This window comes from Phodopus roborovskii, unplaced genomic scaffold (assembly GCF_943737965.1).
Source record: "Phodopus roborovskii unplaced genomic scaffold, PHOROB, whole genome shotgun sequence".
Classification (NCBI taxonomy): Eukaryota; Metazoa; Chordata; class Mammalia; order Rodentia; family Cricetidae; genus Phodopus; species Phodopus roborovskii.
In genome coordinates, this window is record NW_026126484.1 from 3,878,533 (window position 1) to 3,899,577 (window position 21,045).

At 39.9% G+C, this 21,045-nt stretch overlaps 1 protein-coding gene across 1 annotated transcript in view; it reads left to right on the top strand.

Moving 5' to 3' along the window:
- Positions 1-4,417, top strand: part of LOC127229616 (POU domain, class 6, transcription factor 2) — a 123,030-nt gene extending 118,613 nt beyond the window's left edge. Inside the window, exons 6-7 of the mRNA XM_051194691.1 lie at positions 434-602; positions 3,866-4,417. Of these exons, the coding sequence (XP_051050648.1) occupies positions 434-602; positions 3,866-4,370 (674 nt within the window). The 3' untranslated portion in view covers positions 4,371-4,417. The remainder of the gene's footprint in view (positions 1-433; positions 603-3,865) is intronic.
- The last annotated feature ends 16,628 nt before the right edge of the window (positions 4,418-21,045 follow it).

Consider the following 21,045-nt stretch of genomic DNA (forward strand, 5'->3'; position numbering starts at 1 on the left):
ACATGGCAATCAGGTGAAAGAAAAACACAGAGTGCCATTTCCTTCGTGGGCAATTGTTAACATGGGGAATTTCAATTAAGACATTTCAGGCAGAAACCTCCGTCCTGTGTTTATGTTTTTGCACAGTGTATGAATGGGCTTACCTAAAAGTGGGGCTGGATCCCTCCAGCAAGGGCCTGCCCTTGTTCACTGCTGCTGCTAAGCCCCAAAGAACTGTGTTCTTGCTTTTGGAAGTGGCAGGGTAAATAGGAGTGGCTTTATCTGGAATAGAAGGCCATTGAAGGATGGCTTGTGGAGGAGGAAGGTATACTGAAGGATGAGAGACAAAGAAGTACTATGATGGTTTCTCCATCGCTCTATGGCTGCTCAGTGATAAACATACTGACAGGCTATGTGTTGACGTGTTAATCCTATTTTAAAAACATTTCCACAGATCCTCAAACGGCATCGGGTGAGGTGGATGGGGTTAATCTGGAGGAGATTCGAGAATTTGCCAAAGCTTTTAAAATCCGACGCCTGTCCCTTGGCCTGACACAGACTCAGGTGGGACAAGCCCTCAGTGCCACAGAGGGCCCTGCATACAGCCAGTCAGCCATCTGCAGGTAACGGGCTCTGCATGCTGTCACTGGCCAGCCCAGGCCTTGTTTGTTCTTGCAGCTCAGCTCTTCTTTGGGTGGGCAAACTGGAGGAAGAGAGCATGATAATGAAGATTGGGGTAGTTGTGTGCTGGCACTGGTGACATTGATGCAAAATGGGGTGTCAATGCAGAGTTGAGGGGTCCTGGCCTCCTAACTCCTATCGACTCTAAGAACTTCCAAGGCTTGCAGGTTAAAATGTGTTGCCCTGGGCAGGGATCTCTTTTCTCCTCCATGTCCCTGGGAGATGAGAATGCTCCCACACATGGGCATCCTGAGCAAAAGCAAAGCTGCTAGTTCACCCACTGTTAATTTCTCAGAGATGGCTTCAAGGTTTCCCATGAAACACACATTTTAGCAAATTTCACTATCTCATGGGAGGAAATTTTATAAGTTGCCTGCCCAGACACATCCTTATAAGCAGAAACGAAAGAAGGTAGAAGGAATAAAAGGAAAGAAAGAAAGAAAGGAACAAAGAAAGAAAGAAAGAAAGGATGAAAGGGAGGAAGGAAGAAAGAAAGAAAGAAAAAGGAAAAGACCTGTTTTAAATGTCTTAGAAACGGGTAGTGAATCTGGCCTAACTGTACCCATACCCTCCCCTCCACATTAAATAAATGACTGAATCCAGCCTTGGTTGTGTTTGAGTTGATCCGGGTTGAGTCTTCAGGGTCAGCCCCCACGCATGTCTGTGTGTTGCACTAATCCCATGTTTATGCATGAGGTAACGAAGGAGCTTTTTCCTCTTGGGCAATGCCTTAGGAGTCCTCCTCCATCAGGAACAGCCAAGAAACAAACTCTAAACTCATTTAAGTGGATTTTGTTCTTGGTGATCCATGAAATGCTGTCTTTTTATCTGCTCTTTATACTTTTAATGTATTCCCCAAAGGACAGAAGTGTACTTTTCCTGCAGTTTAAGACTAAGGTTATAAATAACATCAGTATGGGGTGGTAGCTTGCAGCTCACATTTTGCTCAATGATTTTCCATAAAACCCATTGATTGTTGTTAAATACAAAAAGCACCATAGGATCCTTTCACTTCTATGGTCTCCCCTACTGTTTTTTCTTATAAGATACCTCCCTGTAGAAAATAACCTTTATTCAGTCTATACAAGGATACTACTGCTGGGAAATTTATATCAAGGCTTGTATATGTTATTCCAAACAACACGTACAGAAGCCTCAACGCTAACAAGCAGCATCAATGATGGGATACTGTCTCTCCCTGTCAGGAGACATTAATTTTGTTTGGTCCCGGTGCCTTGTGATCAAGGCAGCCACAGGTTTTTATTTTGATGCCAATTTGCCATTGTTGCTAAATTCTCTCTGCTTATTTTAACCCAAAAATGTGATTTTCTTTTATTGACTGAAGTGCTCTCAAATGTTTCAATTCATATATACATATACACACGGATTCCTGGGCATCCCCAATCAGATATGCTGATTTCTTAAGCCTTCCCCAGAGGGAAGCTAAAAATACTGTAGAATGCAGACTTCTGAGAATGTTATTTAACAGAGAAAACCCCTATACTTCAGGGCCTGTATCCAGTTCCCAGTGTTTTACTGACACAGTTTAGAAGATATCTATCCTATCAATTAATTAACTAATTAATTAATTAATTAACAAGTCTCAAGACTTTACATTGGCATATTCTCAGTGAATTCAAAGAGTGGGAAAGACTATACATCAGTGACCGCACACTGAAATGTCACTCTGTGCTAATTGACTGCAGTGACTCCTAGATGCTGTGTGAGCCTTCTTATCAGAGGTACAAAAGGAAGATGACACTGATACACCAGATATCTCTTTCACCAGCTCTGTCCCTGATACCATAGCCCTATGAGACCAGTTGTGATGCTATCAAGAGTTCAAGCCCCAGGCTTTTATGATGAAGGATGGCAAAATACAGAAGGTGGCAAGTTATCACCAGGGTGGCTTTGGGAAGGCTGCCACAGGTGACAAACTCATTAATAATGCTAAGTAAGCGAATGCCTTCTTGAACTCTGTGTGGGAGTGCCATGGAGTTAAACCTTGTGCTGCTCATCTCAACAAAGGGATCTAAAGAAACCCTCCAACACTCAGATCCTGGAGCAGAGGAAGGCCTTCCTGTTCTATCCTTTTGCAAGGATCTTAAAACACACCAGATGATTGCTTTTCAACAACATGGAACATTTTTTAAAAAGAGAAAGTCTGTGCCCACTATTGCCAATAGGGGGGACATGAATTTGGACTTAGAATAAAGAAACAAATGAGCAAAAGGAACTGGTCTCTTTTGGTATCTTTCTGACAGTATGAGTTTAGTACGAGAAGGACTTTTTAAAACAGTCTATATAATTTTGTTCAGGATGCTTCATATTTTTTAAAGTAAATTTAGCAAGGAATTGCTGATGGCAATTGATATATAGAAGACCTCATTTACAGAAAATGATATCATTCAAGTACAGTTTGCAGATATCACACATTAAACACAGCATGATGCTCTGGTACGAAAGTGCACCATTACACTGGATGGTGATTGGAAGGCATGAGGTGACCTAAGCCCACCCAGGGGTGGGGTATTCCATAGTAATTACAATGTATCCAGCTGTTTAGACCAGAACTGTAAAGTGACAACTGGTCTGTGTTTTACCTGGACAGGGAGGGATGTTGTTAACTTACATATGGGGAAAATTGTTACCAGGGAGAAAGAAGTTAAAATAAGACACAAGGGGAGATAAAAAGAGATGCAGAAAGAGGAGCTTGGCCCAGTACCCATACCAGACTATGATAATAGCTGTAATGGTTTTCAAAACCAACAACACAATAGAGGAGAAAACCAAATGTAAAATATGATCATTTTAAGTAAAAGAATGTGACAACTGTTGTCTTGAATGTCATTTTCTTGGTTAATCTCTGCCTTAAGAATTCTGAGGGTTGGGGAAACAGAGTTGGGATCAGCTGAAAAGGCAGCTTAGCTCCCAGAGTTCAAGAGAAAAGGCCTTCCAGTTGCTTGTTTCCAGGTGTATGCTGTGCTTGTCCCTCTCCCCTGTCCATGTGCTTGGAGATCTGTCTGCATGGCTCGCATGGAGCACGCTGGGAGGGTGGGTGCTGGCTGGGGCAGGGCTGGCTACCTTGCAGCTGGCTGCTAATCTGGAGTGAATTCACCCTGCCAGGCAATCAGGCAGGCAGGCAGGAGGCCCACCCTGGCAGAGGACTCAGTGTAAGACTGTTCTTTCTCAATTCTCCCCCCAGACACACCATCCTGAGAAGCCACTTTTTCCTACCACAGGAAGCCCAAGAGAACACTATAGCTAGCAGTCTGACAGCCAAACTGAACCCTGGCCTTTTGTATCCTGCCAGGTTTGAAAAGCTGGACATCACCCCTAAAAGTGCCCAGAAGATCAAGCCGGTGCTTGAGCGGTGGATGGCTGAGGCTGAGGCCCGCCATCGAGCAGGTATGCAGAACCTCACCGAATTTATTGGGAGTGAGCCCTCCAAAAAGCGCAAGCGGCGCACCTCCTTCACACCCCAGGCCCTTGAGATCCTCAATGCCCACTTTGAGAAGAACACACACCCCTCAGGGCAGGAAATGACCGAGATTGCTGAGAAGCTAAACTATGACCGAGAAGTAGTTAGAGTTTGGTTCTGCAATAAGAGACAAGCCCTGAAGAACACAATTAAGCGCTTAAAGCAACATGAGCCAACTTCAGCAGTCCCCCTGGAGCCCTTAGCAGATTCCCCTGAAGAAAACTGCTAGACACTCCCATTCATGGTCAGAAGGAAGCGCCACAGATACTGAATGCTACCCTGAATCTCCACAAAAAAAAAAAGAAAGAAGAAAGGATTTAAAGACACCCCCACTCATCATCTCCCTTGTATGTGAAAGACAAAAAAAAAAAAAAAAAAAAAAGGAAAGGAAAAAAAAAAAAACTACCCAAAGGGCAGAATGGTTTATACACGTCCGTTGGTTTTCCAAAAGGAAAAAGAAAAGGAAATTTTAAATTTTTAAACAAGAAACACACCACTTGGAAGGAGTATGTGGTAGGATCGTCTCCTCCCCAACCTGTCTCCCTAAAGCCAGTTTTTTAAAGCAAACCAAATATTCACTTACTTTTTTCTGTATATGATGAAAATATGAACACCTTTTAAGGAAAAGGGAAAAAAAACTAAACCAAAAAAAAAAAAAAAAAAAAAAAAAACAACAACAACAACAACAACAAAACCCCCGCCACCACAAACGTGTATCTGTTCAAAGCGAATGCAAGCCTGCCACCTGGAGGAGTGCCTGCAACCCTTCAGGGACTAAGTGCTGATCACTGCAAAACCTATTAACCAAAGTCGGAAACACTGCAAATGCTGTTGCTCGTCTACTCGCCTCTGCGTGTAAAATTGTTATGAATTTTTACATCTGTACTAACAGAAAAGTAGGAAGCCTGCTTTCTCCCGTCTTTCTCATCTGTTGTCTCTGCCACCAGGGTGGGCACCATTGTTAAAATCATTCTGTGTGGCTCACTCTCTACCAATTTGCTTCTTAGCAGTAGAAATTGTTTGTTTTCACAAATTGTGTTATTTTCTTTTATTTGTTTTAGGTGGGGAGGGACAACCTGGATTGTGGGATTGTGTGCCAAAGCATTCATGACTTTCTTCTCACTATGTGTAGTAGTTTCGAGAAGGAAAATGGAGCTCACACCTCCCTTTCTTCCTTATTTCTCCACCTCCCTCTCATGTGGCTCCCAGAATCTTGGAAGGTAGCAGAAGTGGGAAGAAACAATGTATTTTCCACTCCCAGCCTGCAGGGATGCAGGAAAGACTCCAGAATAACCAGGGCTTTGCTGTGTGACTATCAACACCGACAGAGGCTATAGTTGTGCCTCGGTCCTTACCAGAGATTGGGATTTTTTTTTTCAGTCTGCTAGCCACAAGTGTGGAGAGCTGATCAAAACTAATTCTGTAATATAAATATAACCTGCACATATGGTTCAATACTTACATCTGTGTTTTGCTTCTGTTCAAAGCAATTTCTCTCAGAAGTCTGATAGCCAAAGAAATGTCTCAAGGTTTCAGTCAACACACACACACACACAGACACACAGACACACACACACACACACACACACACACACACACACACACAAGCATGTTCATACCCATCCACCTCACACAAAACAGACCACAAAGAAAATGTCAGTGACCTAGATTGTTAGGTAGAGGCTCCCAAATAGCCTGTTAACCTCATCTTGTCTGCGGCTTACTTCTTATACAATGTTGGTAGACATTGGACGTGGGGTACAGCTGTTCTTGGAATATGTAAATAGGACAAAAAGTGACGGCCAAATTCAAGCAATTGGAATTAGGTTCTGACTTCTTGACTAGAAAAGTTTTAGCAACAAAGGTTCTCCAAGAAAGGAAAAGTATACAGAAGCAGCTTGTAAAACATATCAGAAAAGCCTTCACTATTAAAACCAGCATATTAATTCATTTTTAAAAGAGCATCCCCAAGGCATGACCCATGAGACCCAAGAAGCCCACAGAATGGACAAACAGGATGGAAGGGCAAAGAAACTCCTAGGAGAGTTCTAGCAAAGGAGGTAAAAGAGAATCATCAATTTACTTGTTATCAAAATGTAAATATCTATAAGTAATTAATTACAAAGCATGCTCATCTACTGCCTAGAAGCAAATCATGAAAGGTAAAGTAAAACCCCACCTCACATTGCCCAGTTGATTACAAAGACCATCTCCTTCCCCTAGCTCACTCCTCCCACCCAGGGGTTCTAGATTTTTGTTGTGTTGGTTCCTTTGCTGGTTATGAAAATGGGGCAATGCATAAACCCCTCAGCTGGTTCAATCAGCAATCATAAATGTCCCAACAAGAAAACTAGGTAACAGTAATCCTGGAAGTGAGAGAGGCATTAATAAAAGTGTTTCCATGACACCAGTCTGATGCTAATTGGACCACAACCAGCCTGATCAGTGCCAACATCATCATGGTAGCATTTCACCACTTCGAAAACTGCACAGATACCAGCAACCCAGAAACCGAAAACTTTATTGATTAAAACAGATTTTGTATTCTCCTAGGACCTGCTCCAAATTCCATCAAGAAAAGCTCCCCAAGAAGAGAAGTTAACAAGATAACATATGACGGATGCTAAATGTTTAAATCGGAACCGGCAGCAGGCACATGAGGCCTGCTAAGTTCTGAGATCTATAATTGGGAGAGCATAACTAGAATAGTGAAAATATAAAAGTAATCACCCAGAGTAGACAAAAAAGAAATGAATTCATCCCATGGTTGTAAAACTATTCATGTGCAGTGATTTTTTTATAGTTTTATAATTTTGTATTGTTTTATAAATTATTTATATAGTGTTGTAATGCTTCTTATATTGATTTTTTTACTGATGAATTTTTTGCTACAAGGCAAAAAAAAAATAGCCTGAACAGATTCTTAGGAATATAAACTGTACTTGGGAACACACAAGCCTTCAGGACCACACCTACTGCTTAATTTTATTAGACATTTCTAACTTCCTCTGGTAAACAACTTCATATATCAATAGCATCTAAGTGTCTTTTATGTTTCCATGAACTGAAGGTTAAGGTTAAGGTTGCCACTCACAAAAAGTAAAAGCCACTTTGGGCGTATGCATTGTACTTCAAGCTTCTGTAATCTTTCTCACATTTTTTAAATTGTTGTCATCTTCATTTTCTTCATAATTGATGAGAAATGGCAGCCAATATTGTATTTTACACTTGCTTGTGGGGTTGTTTTCCTTTCAACCAAAAAGATGCTTTAAATAGTTAAAAGTTTCACTTGCCTTTGCAAGTTTTGGACTCTTTATGTCGTGATCACACAGTTACACACACAACACAACACAAAAGAGAACAAAAAAAGCAGAAGGAGCTGGGGGGAAGCAGAACAAAACAAGTAGAGGCGTATCAAAGAACTCAAGCTGTAACCAAAAAGAAATCCAAATGCCTTTGCTCTCTTCTCTACGCTGGACCAAAGCTCAGTATGTGTAGGTATATGCACATTGTGTAGATATGGCTAAATGTTGCTGACAATCTTGCAATACTAAACTGTTCCTATTTTAAGAAAAAAAATCACAAACTGTTCATCAATGTTTTACCTCAGCACTCTACTTGTACCCAGTTAATGATCAAGCATAAAAACAATGGAGAAAAAGAAAATTGATTTTCATTTCCATGTCTGACTGTAAAATCTGTTTGGATAATGTTTTGTAATGAGCTTTTTGTCATGTGATTTGCTTGTCTTCACCTTGAAATTATGTGAGGCACACTGGCTTATTTGTTGTTGAAAAGTGAGTTTTTTTAAGTTTTATTTTTAATTATTTCGTCCTCTGTGCTGTGATCTAGACTGGTCACCAGGGTCACTTAATGAGGCACTGCAAAGAAATCTGCTTCTCCATGCCTGGAGCAGGCAGCAGGAGAGAGAGCAGGAAAAGACTGGGTTGTTCTGGAAAAAATAAATCATCATGATGACACATTGACATGATAGACTTGTGACCAAGAAGCCAAACTGGATATTGAAAAGCTCCTTACTTGTTCTATCATTGAAACCAAAGCTGACTTATCTGCACAGGTTGCTTAATGTTTTAAAAAAAAAAAAAAAACTGTACGTAATCTAGAGCAATATCTGTATGGTCGGTAAAGCTGCACTTTGTGTATTTCTTAACAGCTTCAGATCTGTCACTTTTAATTTGTACCATGAAAAATAAAGACTTGTTTGACATGAATTTTGGGGATAACTATGTCTTGCAATCAGGTGTGTCACTCAAATTGTAAGCATTTATTTAAGTGTACATTAGAACCCCAACGGTTGAGAAAAGGAAATACCATATTTATTGGGATGCTTTTCATTGCGTATCATAGAAATCCAACTCAAATTTGGCTAAACAACAAGATGCTAGGTTTCATAACTTAATGGGAATCCTCTTTCACGTGTCAGACACAGCTGAGTTAGTCTTGTCACCTGCCTGTCTCCCTTGGCTTTATTCTCAGTCTGATCCCCTATCTGTCCACCCAAAGATGCTGAGTCATGCTCCTTACTCTAAACAATGGTACTGGGGCAGGGTGTGCTTAAATCAAGCATTTGGAATCACAGGCTCACTCTTGTCTAGGTGGGAACTGGAACCCCACAACAATAGCACCATAGGACTGACAGAATGAAACAAGAGTCTCCCCAAGAACCAGATGATGGAAGATGACATGGCAATGTACAGATACAGCTGAGAAGCTCTGCACTCTGCTGTTTTGCCCAACTGGGAGCCAGCTGTTGTCCAGAGCTCTGCCAGGAGACCTCTTTCTGCTACTCTATGCATTATTATAAATAAAGTACAAGTTTGACACATATAAAACCTACTTGTAGGAGAAATGAACTAATTTTGTTATGCAATTCACTTATTTGAAAGGAAGGTAGAATCATCTTGTAACAGTCCTTACTGTCCTGGAACTCCCTTTTATACCAGGCTGGTCTTGAACTCACAAAGATCTGCCTGCCTCTGCCTCTTACATGCTAGGATTAAAGTCATGAACCAGCACTACTCATCTTTCCCTTTTTTTAATGCCAGTTAAACCCATAATATTTAAAATTCGAATCCCCATACATTTGGAGACTTTCAGAAAGTATTTCCTAAGGTGCATAGAGATCTGTGTTCCAAAGTCTGAGTGCCCTTTTTTGCATAATGGACAGCCAAAGAAGCAAGCTCCAAGTATGACTTTAAAAGGAGCAAATACTGATGCCTCTGCCTTGGTGGGATAAAGGGAGGAAAAAGGACAAAAAAAAAAAAAAACAGCCATTTTAAACTTTCTTTCCATAAAGAAGATTCTAAAACTACTTTATGAGGCTAGGATACAATATGGGTTCTTTATAAATATATATAAACTCAATTATCCTATATATCACAAATATCTCCTAAGTGCTTTATGTGGCAGAACATTCTATGTGCTAAAAATTCAGAAATAGAAATATCTCAAAAGATCTGTGTGCAAAAAACAATTACTTCTCCTGAAATTATAATTAGCCTATGTTGTTCATACTCTAGTCTAAAAAAAAAATCTCAAAATTAAACTGGTGATATGCTCAACTTGAAAGTCAAGAAAACGTAACTAAGAATCAACAGTTTAGGTGGAGAAGATAGTCACCTATGTAGCTGATTGTTTCTTACTCTGACTTTTTTGGCTCCTTTTTCTTTGGGGGCCCAACACCCAACTCCCAGCCTTAATTTAGCTCATTTTCAGCCAGCTTTTCTTTCTTTGTTTCTTTCTTTCTTTCTTTCTTTTTTTTTTTTTTTTTGTAAGATTTATTTATTTATTTATCTTTTATGTATACACTGTTCTGCCTGCATGCACACGTGCACACCAGAAGAAGGCACCAGATCTCATTACAGATGGCTGTGAGCCACCATGTGGTTGCTGGGAATTGAACTCAGGACCTTTAGAAGAGTAGCCAGTGCTCTTAACCTCGGAGTCATCTCTCCAGCTCCCTAGTCAGCTTTTCTTAAAATGTACTGTCTACCTTTCACCTCTGAGATTTTGTCTTTGTCTTTTTTTATCTGCCTTTTTTTTACTTCTTACTCCATAGCTGGCTGTGTACCTGAGTGTCTGGCTCCTGGCGCCCTCCTCTCTTTTCAGTTTCCCACTCCTTTCTCTTTTCTCTTCTCCTATTTATTTTTTCTGCCTGACATCCCCACTTATCCTTTCTCCTGCATAGCTATTGGCCATTCAGCTCTTTATTAGGCCAATCCAGTGTTTTAGACACACAAAGTAACACATCCTCACAGAGTAAACAAAACAAATAAATAAACCCACAGCATAAAAGATCCAATGCATCTTTCCATCATTAAATAAATGTTCCACAGCATAAACAAGGGTAGCACAACTTAATATTCTACCACACATCTGTGTCATTAAATGATTCCAAAAGCTATTTTGATGATGATTTCCCCCATAGAATCGGTCACACAGACACAACACATCCAGTGGCAAGAGCAGCAAAGTGAGTTTGGTGAAAATCTACAGCTGGACTTACACAGAAGCTTTGGATCACAACACATATTTTTCTCTAGTGAAAATGGCTCTGGCGCCATTGTCCCACCCTTTAAAAGAAGTCCAGCACAACAGTGTCCACGTGGCTCTCAGTGAATCCATGGTTAAAGGAAAGGTGACAATTATGGGATTATTTATTATACTGAGTAAAAATAAATGTGCTGTAAAAACAAATTTTCATGATTTTTTAAAGAAGATCATGAACATAATTTACCCTCCTTTTGGTATCCTTCTGTTTACTTTATCTTTGTTATGAATAGACATTAACTGTCCAAACAAAAGCCTGGGAACCAATCCCTGTACATACATGTTCACAGGCATTTCCAGAATGGATGACGCAGGAGGAAGCCGTGGTGGTTTGACTACAAAATGTTCTTTGGTCATAGGTCCCTTAGAGGGGGGATGCGAGTAAAAGATAGATTTCTTTTAATGAATAGTTGTGATAAAATTAGCTAACCTCTAAGCAGGCTAGAGGGAATGGCTCCTGAACCATTAGAATGAGCAGCATAGGCACATAGTGGAACTAACACATTAGCACCAAGAGGAAAGCAAACTGGACTTACAAGGTGAGATTTTAAAAAGGTAGCCACAGAGGAGGGGAAACGGGGGGGGGGAGGCACAACCAAAATGACTACAAATCCACAAAAGAGAGCAGCATGACAGATTGTAGGCACGTAAACAGCTACCACGAGATTCTGAAGTCCCTAAGGAAAGCAGTTTACTGCGATGAACTAAACCTTCCCATCTTCCTTCTGCTTGGCTCTGAACATGCAGAAAAGGGCCTCATCACAGTCCCTGTTGCAAGAAACTTACATTCTTAGAGTCAAAGATTCCCTCATTCCGGTATAGTCTATTATTGAGTACTATGCCCAGTCAACGAGTTTTTCTTTAATTAGTATTTCTCTGTGTTTGTATCTATGCTTTCTTTTCTTCAACACGTGTTGATTCGAGTCCTCATTCCCAGCTGCCCTCAATGTACAACACTTTTTAGAAGATGGGAAGGGGTAAAATGAGACAATAGTTATCTTCATAATCCTCAGTAAGCCTCAGTTTACCAATGCCTCAATAACAAGAAAGGCAGAGCTAAATGAGGCATTTAGTTCCCTAAGTGGACACATCTACCTGCCCTCCCAACATATTGATTAGCTAATCGATTTTTTAAATTTATAGAAATACTCACTGTCAAAGTATCTGGGCACTTCCAAGACAGTAACATTGAGCAACAGAGAGAGGTGGCCTTTCCCTGTCTCAAAAGCGTCCTCTTAACATTCATTCGAGAATTTTAAATGCACATTAAAGGTAGACTTTATGCCATGCACTGAAGATTATCTACCAAAGGTTTATCCAGGGAACAGAAGAGAACAGTTTGTAATACCACAAGCCTGTACAAAACCTCCTCCCTCCAGTGTTCAGAAACTGATGGAATTTTAATCCTGGAAAGGACTTCGAAAGCCACGATTGATGCTCCCAGGCACTAACTGTTACTGTACAGTCTCTCTCATTGATCCAAGTGAAGTTAGAAAGGAGAGAGCCAACAGAACAGGTTCCCCTAAAATCCAAGTTCAACTAAGGAAGGTGTCAATATGCTGAGATTATATTCTTCCTATTTGGGGATTATAGTGAAAAGGTGGTTTACTTTATAAAATGATGATGCATACTTGCTTTTTAAATTACATTTTCACTTAATAAAAGTACAAGATAATTATCTAGCTCCAAAATTACCTTTGAATTTTACTGGCTCTGAAATTAAAAAATCTACAAATCAACTTTTCAGAACCCTGAAGTTCAGAGAGACAAGTAACCCATGAAGTCAGTGTGGGTGGAGAAGCAAACTCATGCCTCCCACAAGTTCATGCTGCCACTTTTCAACTCCCATGCTTCTGGAAGAACCAATCTCAGCCCTCAATAGTATATAATCCTCTTACATTAAAACTTTAATTTAAAATTCTTTCCTATTTGGGGACTCTTGTTCTGCCATTTGGGCCTTGATAGAGTACAGACACCAACTCCCAGAAAGACACAGTTAGATATGCCTTCTCTTTCCCCTCCTCAGGAACTAAGGGGCTCTTGATAAGGATCAGGCAGGCTTCTCAGATGCTCCCTCCTGGAACTGTTAACCTTGAAGGAATAGCTCAGAGGTGCCAAGTTCCGGAGATGTTTTGTTGGCGGCAGAAACTGAGAAATATAGCATAAATAAAAAGAGATTACAGAGGCAACTTCCAAACCAGGCCCTTCCCTAACAGGGCCTTGGCTGTGCCATTGACTTCCCTGCCCTCTTGACTTCTGCCTTTCCCAGCCTGGTTCTGCATACTTCCCACTGATTCTGTCAGTTCAACCAACTAGGTTTCTGCCTGTTTACAGCCCTAATTGCAATCCCCAATTAGCACTGACCAGTACTGACTACCTACCATGAAAAACAAGCTGCTTTGCTTCTCCAGTCAGTCCTATACAATTGCCATTTTATAAACCAAAAGTATAGAAAACCCAGTTGTTTGAATTTCAGATTAGCAGAAAATAATTTATATACTTTACAACAATATTAATGGTATAATAAAGAACATTGTTTCTAACTAAAATAAAATTTAACTGGGCTCAATGAGTTTAGTCTGGCAACTACTCAGGGGCCAATATCCCTACCATATCTGATTAGAGTACAACTCACAACATATGTAACTCACCACCCAAGTATGACAGTTCCTGGTATGCTCTATTTTCTCTCAAAAGAAATATACAGAAATATTCCTTTTTTAATTATCTTTTTGAGTTTATAATATACTTATCTTATTACTACTTCCTGTTCTACCCTCCAAACTCTCCCATATACCTCCTTCTTGCTCTCTTTCAAACCCATGACCTCTTTATTAACTATATTTGTGTTTATGTGTATGTGAGTGTGTATGAGTGTGTGTGTGTGTGTGTGTGTGTGTGTGTAATCCTAAATACATAAATCCAACCTGCTCATTCTGTATAATGTCACTTATATGTATATTTTAAGGACTCACCACTTGATATTGGGTAACTAATTGGTGTGCTTTTCTCTAGTTATTTCTGCCACTCAGCATTCTTCAGTTGCCTATAGTTCTTTGTGCAGGGTTGAGACCTCATGAGTTATTCCTAGATTTTACCTACAGAGATTCTGATATAATTGTTCAGAGATACCAAGATATTGTTACACAACTCCTCTCTTAGTGGTGTTGACATGTGACCAGGAAATGAAAACCCATTGGACTAACAATGTTGTTGAGCCTACTTCAATACACAACACTGATCACAGCATCTTTAAACTTCACAAGATGTACCTAATCAACTTCAAGCAAGAAACAAGCATGGTCAAGTCTGCCTGGGTAGGCTATGGAATGAGGCTCAGTTAAGGAGTCACCTCACTGTGACTATTTCAGGAACTAGAAAATGTTACTAATAAAAGTTATTACTACTCCAATGGTGACTTCAAATTGCCCCGTCTTAGTTTAAAACTAACTTAAATGTTAGCTCTTCCCTCCCCACTTCAGGCCTTCTCCAAATGGGAATCTTGTCAGGAAGGAAAGCAGGGCTTGTGTTCTCTTCTCCCCCAAGGCCATATCTAAGTACATGGAGAACCTTGGCTCCTCCAATAACTAAATCAGCATCTTATTCTTGGTGGAAATTGAGTGTAGTCAGGCTGCCATGCCAAATACATAACCATAATCCTACTAACAAGGGGGACTTTGAGAGAAAATGAGGAGATACTTTATTCCTTCATTCATTTCACATTGTTCATAGAAATAGTGAGTCTTACTACATTCCACACAAACCATTGAACAGATAGTGCTGCACAAGAAAGTCCAACCCTCTCCTCATTGGGCTCACATTCTGGCCTGAAGATAGTAAACAAGAGTCCCACAAAATGCTAAGAGCTAGTTGTGATAAAGCATCTTTTCCAGTGGAAGACATGCCACAAGAACTACTTCCCTTCATCAATGGCCCAGTGGTCACTTCTTGCAGTCTCAAAGAATAACAACCTTTTACATGATCTCTTTCCTTCCCTGGTTCAGATATTCCACAAACTGGAAACCTACAGTTGAAAGGGAAGGTTTCCCACTTGTCTGTAGCAATATTGCCCCCATCTCAGAGAAGATAAATGAGTGGCAACACTGTTCTCACAAAACCATGTGACTTAGGGACTGATGTGCCTGGGACCAATGTGCACATAGCCCACCCTCATGCGAGAAGTACTCCACTGAGCTCCCCTCTCTACAATGACACCAACCAGTGTAATACATTTTTGCTGTAGGAGGTGCTCTGGATATTTTTCTCAATCTGGGACTACAGTAGCTGGTTCTACCAGCCATTTGTCTGGGTCTTGTTTTCTTTCTGAACATGCTAATAAACAGATATCAATACACCCATACTAGTGACCATTGCCTCTAACCAATGACAATTGAATCCTCAAAGTTCTCCTCTCACCTTCTGCATAAAAATTGGCGAGATTTCCAGTCATTCAACTATCCCTCCCAATATCAGAAAGCAGATCTAGAACAAGACTTCCCCAACATCACCCACCACAGACCCAAATCCTAAATCCAGTCTCTCCCAATTCCTTCTCTAACAAGATAACCCATGGCTCTCTGATCTGCACTGTTAATAACTAGGAATAAGTTAATGAATCTAATTGATCTGATGGTATGTAAATTTCTGGTGGCTTTTGTTAATGAATTTCAGGAGTTACCTACAAGTGATGTTCAACTGTACCAAATACCTAAGACATGTGTGGGCTTAGTAGACAGTTGGTACTGAGGTTATTAGAGACCACAGAGACAATATGCATCATGAAAGAGTAGAAGTATCATTTCTGAATACTTAGAAGAAAATACTATACTTAATGAACTTACAACTCTAACACCAGTAGCATATATAGATAACAGCTATTGTTATCTATAATAGGACAGTTCAAGAGATTTAGGGAGCCCAATTAGAGGCATGAATAGTGTCTTAGATGGAGTTTTATTGCTGTGAAGGGACACCATGATGACAACAACTGTTATACAGGAAAACATATGAGACTTCAAAGCCTGCCTCCACATTAACATACTTCTTCCAACAAGACCATACCAGCTCCAACAAGGCCATACCTCTTAATAGTCCTACTTTCTATGGGACAAGCTCAGCCCACTGTGGTGCCTTATGTATACAGATTTTGACCACTTCCCACAAAGGATTTTGTAATGTCACAGCAAGGAAGAGTGGGGAATAACCCAAAGATGTTTCTCTATCCAGCTTCACAGACTGCACAATTTTTGTCACGGCTGTGAGCACATCCCCCAAAAGATACAACTTTAAGGACAAAAGTTAACCCTACTCTCAGGCTCTCAGAAGACAGGTGGGGGGACTGGTGACTTGGGAAGATGGATCTGAAGCAGTTGGTTACATGACTCTGGCAGGCCACTCAGTGCACCCAGTCACCCAATTCCTTGTGCTGCTTTCCACAGCCCTGGGCTTTTATAACCTACCCAAACTTAAACCCCTGCTAGAGCCCAATCTTTCAGACGCATGACAAGACATGAGATCAGTCATATCAAATCTTGGAGAGGACATTGTAGACCTTAAGAACAATAAATGACATAGTAGTAAGAAGGACAGATTAAATGCCCTGTGCTAACCTGACCTAGTTAAGAGAATGAACCTATGGTCTACCTCAATGACCTTTCCACTAGGATCCTAATATTCTTTAATAACACCATTACAGACTTCAACATCTCAACATTCAAGATGTTCAACTACATTATTTTTAATTCATATGGATGAAAAGGCAGTAGCCCTCCTTAACACTACAATACTGTAATGAAATGGGTTGTCCCTCGTTGACATGACTTGTTTTTTGTTCTGAAAGAGGGTATGGGACATGGGAATTCTGTGAGATAGTTAACAGGATAGGCAAATCTTTTATCAAAGCTTAGGAGATATAATAGTACAGATGGATATATTCAACGTATACACTGTAATGAAATTCCTTATATACCTTATTCACACTAACAAAGCATTTTTTAAAACCAGAAATTTGAATTTTAAAATGTCAAAGAACCATGCTTATTTAAGAATATAATTATAGGTACCAGTAAAAAAGAAACTAAAGTAAAAGTATAAATTATCCAAAAACCAATTAACAGCTATAAATCAAAACCAACAAAATAGGAAACAAAGTCATTCTTTGGAAGTCAAATAAAATCAACAATATCCATTTCCAAGAGATCATTAATACCAATCATCAAAAAATGTCTACAAGAACCAATGTCTGAGTCCAACTGCTCTGCAGCCAACCAACCAACAGCTTCTCTACAGTGTGGGAAGACCCAGCCACAGCCAGTGCCTTCAATGGGCGGGATCTACAATTCCTCACAATTGCTCCAGTGATGTCATAGCAAGAAATGAACCAATCACAGCTATTCACAACCAAAAAGGAATTGTTAACTTTCTATCTTCAAGGACTACATTAGTTTTCTCGCTGCCATGACCAGTTCCCTGAGAAGCAGCAGCCTGTGATAAATAGGTTTTGCTTTGGCTCAAGCTCTCAGAGGACAGGGAAACCATGGGAAGATGTGTTTGAAGCAGCTGCTTACACGGCTTTGGCAGGTCTCATTACCTTTCATGACCCAATTTCTCCTGCTGGGTTTCACTACCATGGAGGTTTACAACCTCCTGAACAGCACCCCCTCCTGGAGACCAAAAACTCAGAGACTTGAAAAGTGAAACCTCTCCCATTCCAACCTTGAGGAGGACATTTGGACTTTAGCAGCAGCAGTAACAACAGGAATGAACTCAGTCAGCTTTGGGCTAGTCTGGGTTAGAGATACGGTTATGGACTAGATAGTGAACACACAGGCTTCTTCAAGGACCTTTTCACTCAGACCCTCAAATTCTCTAATGACTCCAACTACTACAGACCTCTACATCTCTACACTCATGATACAATTCCAGTTCTATACACTCGTATTTATGGACATTAGAGGATAATAGGCTGTCAATGACACTGTGATGTCATGAGGAAACTGCTGTCTCTCAAGATTGCCCAGAGCATGTTTTGTCTCATGAATGGCATAGTGGCATGAGGAAACTCTTAACATGATAGGGGATTTTGTAACCACAGGGACTGGCTGAGGGAAGTAACAAAACAGGTGGGTATGCTCCAAGCACATGGCAAAAATCAAATTCTGTATCTTTTACAGCTAGTATATACTAGCAAAAGTTAAGGTAAAGAAATAAACCAATGTACAAAATGTCAAAGATAAATGAATAGATAAAATAGAAAATAGGTGATTAAAAAAAAAAAACTGTCAGGGCCCATAGAAATGGTTCCACTTCATCTTAACTTAAGGTCAAAGAGTCTTTGTCTGCCCTTGCTCTTCTAAGGTGAAACCTAAGATGTGAATGCAACAGTATGCTTGGCATAAGATGTGGTAACTGCAGGTCCTGCCTGAACAATAGAATACTTAACTCAGGAGATAGTTACTTGATGTTTTAGGTATTGAGAAGGTAATTAAACTTGCTTGTTCTTTGCCTCTTGGTAAAGAAGTTTTTTGCCTTCTCCCCCTCTTTTTAATGGTGGTGTAAAAAGACTGTGCACAATAAACATGGGCAGTTCAGTACTCACTGGATGTCCTTCTGACTCTATTCTGCATCTCTGTCCTTTTTTATTAGTATCTATTTTCTCTGCCTGCCATTTCTTGATCCACATGCTTCCCTCCAACACAGACCAGACAAATAAGCCTGGTGGGACTTGGCTACTGTGGTCTCCTGGATGCAGGATACTACAAAAAAGAAAAAAAAAAGAAAAGAAAAGAACACCAAAGCAAATGCAGAAACTAAATCCAAAACAATTAACAATAAATCAAAATCCAAACACCAACCCCAACCCACCAAGAAGCAAACTCACAATGTTCAGGTCAGTGGAGACCACAGATTTTCAATTCCAAAGATAGACGATAAAATAAAAGTCCCAGAACAAATATCTTGAGTTCAACTTCTCTGTGGCCAACCAACAGTGTCTCTTTAGTATACGGACAAGATCCAGGCACAACCAGTGCTCTATATGGATAAACTACTATCATTTCTCATAATGATTCCTTGTGAAGTCACGGAACCATAGACCAATCACAGCTAGCCAAAACCTAGTATCAATTTCTTGTTCTTCTTATGGCTTCTCCCAAATCCATACCATTAAACTACTTAATAGAGGCAGAGATTATTTTGGCTCAGGCACAGCTTGGTGGTGGGATCAGATGCTGGCACTGGCAGTGATGTATGAGGCAACTCATTTCAATGCACTGATGGTCTCCTAGGTGTCCTAAAGACCCACAGCATCTAGCCAAGCCATACCACCCAGGTTCCCTAACTTCTCAAACAGTTCTGCCCAAGGAGACAAAGGATTAAAACATGCAAGACAGTACAGGACATATTATAGTCAACCCATGACAAAGACCTTTTACTCTTATTAGTAATGACCAATCCTAACAAAGATAATGATACATTCAGGAAGCTTGTACTTCTCTGGGTGTGGATATAGATTTTTACTAGTTAGGAAGTGAGGTAGGGTTCTTTAATGGCCTTGTGTCCTGGACTCTAAAATTCTGTATGACACTTTACTTTTATAGACCTCATCATCTTAAATGCTTTTTGATCACCTTTGAAAACCTGTCTCCAACCAAATCCCATCTCTGAGAGAATTCCTCCACCATGCCATAGGAATTTCCTTTTGGTGTTGTGTAAACCATGTGAAATGTTACATAAGAACAAATGATCATGGAATCTATTGGGGAAAAATAACCTCCAAATGATAATTATAATGACTATTAAAAATAATAGACAACATTATAGTTCAGATGTCAACAATAATTACACAGAAATGGCTTGCAAAAAGTCATTTATCATGATACAATTCTTTTTTATACATATTTATTTTGTCTCTATGTATGGATGAGTATATGTGAATGCACACACATGCCATGGCACATGTGTGAAAATCAGAGCACAACTTGCAGGACTCAGTTCTCTCCTTCCAACATGTGGGGTATAGGGAAGGAACTCAGGTTGTCAGGATGGGTGACAAGCATCCTCATCTGGTGAATCATCTTGATGGCCCCATAGCATGATTTTAAATAATTTATTAACATTTGTGAAATGTAAAACTATATATCCTCAAGACTGTAGCTGAGATGAGACATAAAGGCCATCTATTTATTGAATTATCTCATTCATGAGTGCTAGCTTTGATAACCACAAACCTCATTTCCATATTTCAAACTTTATCTACTCAGTCTATTGATCATTTTCATAAAAAAAAATACTGAAGAAATGGACGTTGCCTTCCGACTTACCTCTGTCAACTTTTGGTCTCTGCTCATACTGTTATTCCATCTCCCACATTTACTGAAACAATAATGAAGAAAGAGAAAGACATCTAATTTGAGGTGGTGCTGAGCTTGGATGAGCTTAGATGAAGGGGTCGAATCTAAGCTTCAACATTGATTCATAGACAGTAACATATTCTTTTTTTTTTTTACTATTTTTATTTTGTTCTTATTTACATATCAATCCCAGTTCCCCCACCCTCCCATGCCCTCTAACCCCTCTCCCACCCCATTCCCCACCAACTTCAGAGGGAAGGTGAGGCCTTCCAGGAGGGATTATCAAAATCTGTCAAGTCATTTGGAGTAGGGCCTAGGCCCTACCTCCTGTCTCTAAGTTAAGGTCATATCCCTTCATGGGGAATGTGACAGTAACTTGTTCTATATAATTGTGCACAGAAACAATTACCTAATACAGAGAGATCTTGAGGAACAGAAATTTATTTCCCAGTTTAGAATCTGAAAGTTCCAACATCAAGGTATCAGCAGGTTCAACATCAAGTTCCAAGATGGCACCATTGTTGCAACTTCTGGAGAAAAGAATTAGGGAGGTCTTTGTGTCAGAAAAACAGGAGAGAGGGAAAGAGATATAGACAGATGATATATAGATGATAGATGATAAATAGAAAGGAAATTGAGACCGAGAGACAGAAAGTAAAAGGGGAGACAGAGAGATCTTATCTTTCCCACAACAGCATTAGTCAATTCACAGAGGTGCAGCTCTCATGATCTAAATTCCTCAGTTAAATCTACCTAATTATTTTATTATCTTTCTATTTATTCTGGATTTATTCTGGCTTTGCTCCAGTCACAAAAATTTCCCATTTGCTGCATATAGTTCCTTACCTGTCTTATCAGATTTATGTAGTTTTTAGAATAGAATAATATAGTTCACAGTATGTTCTTATAAAATTATTTTTAAGTCTTCATTGTTGGTAGATGTGAACAAATCTTTTTTTTTTTTTTAATTAGATTGATAGCAAT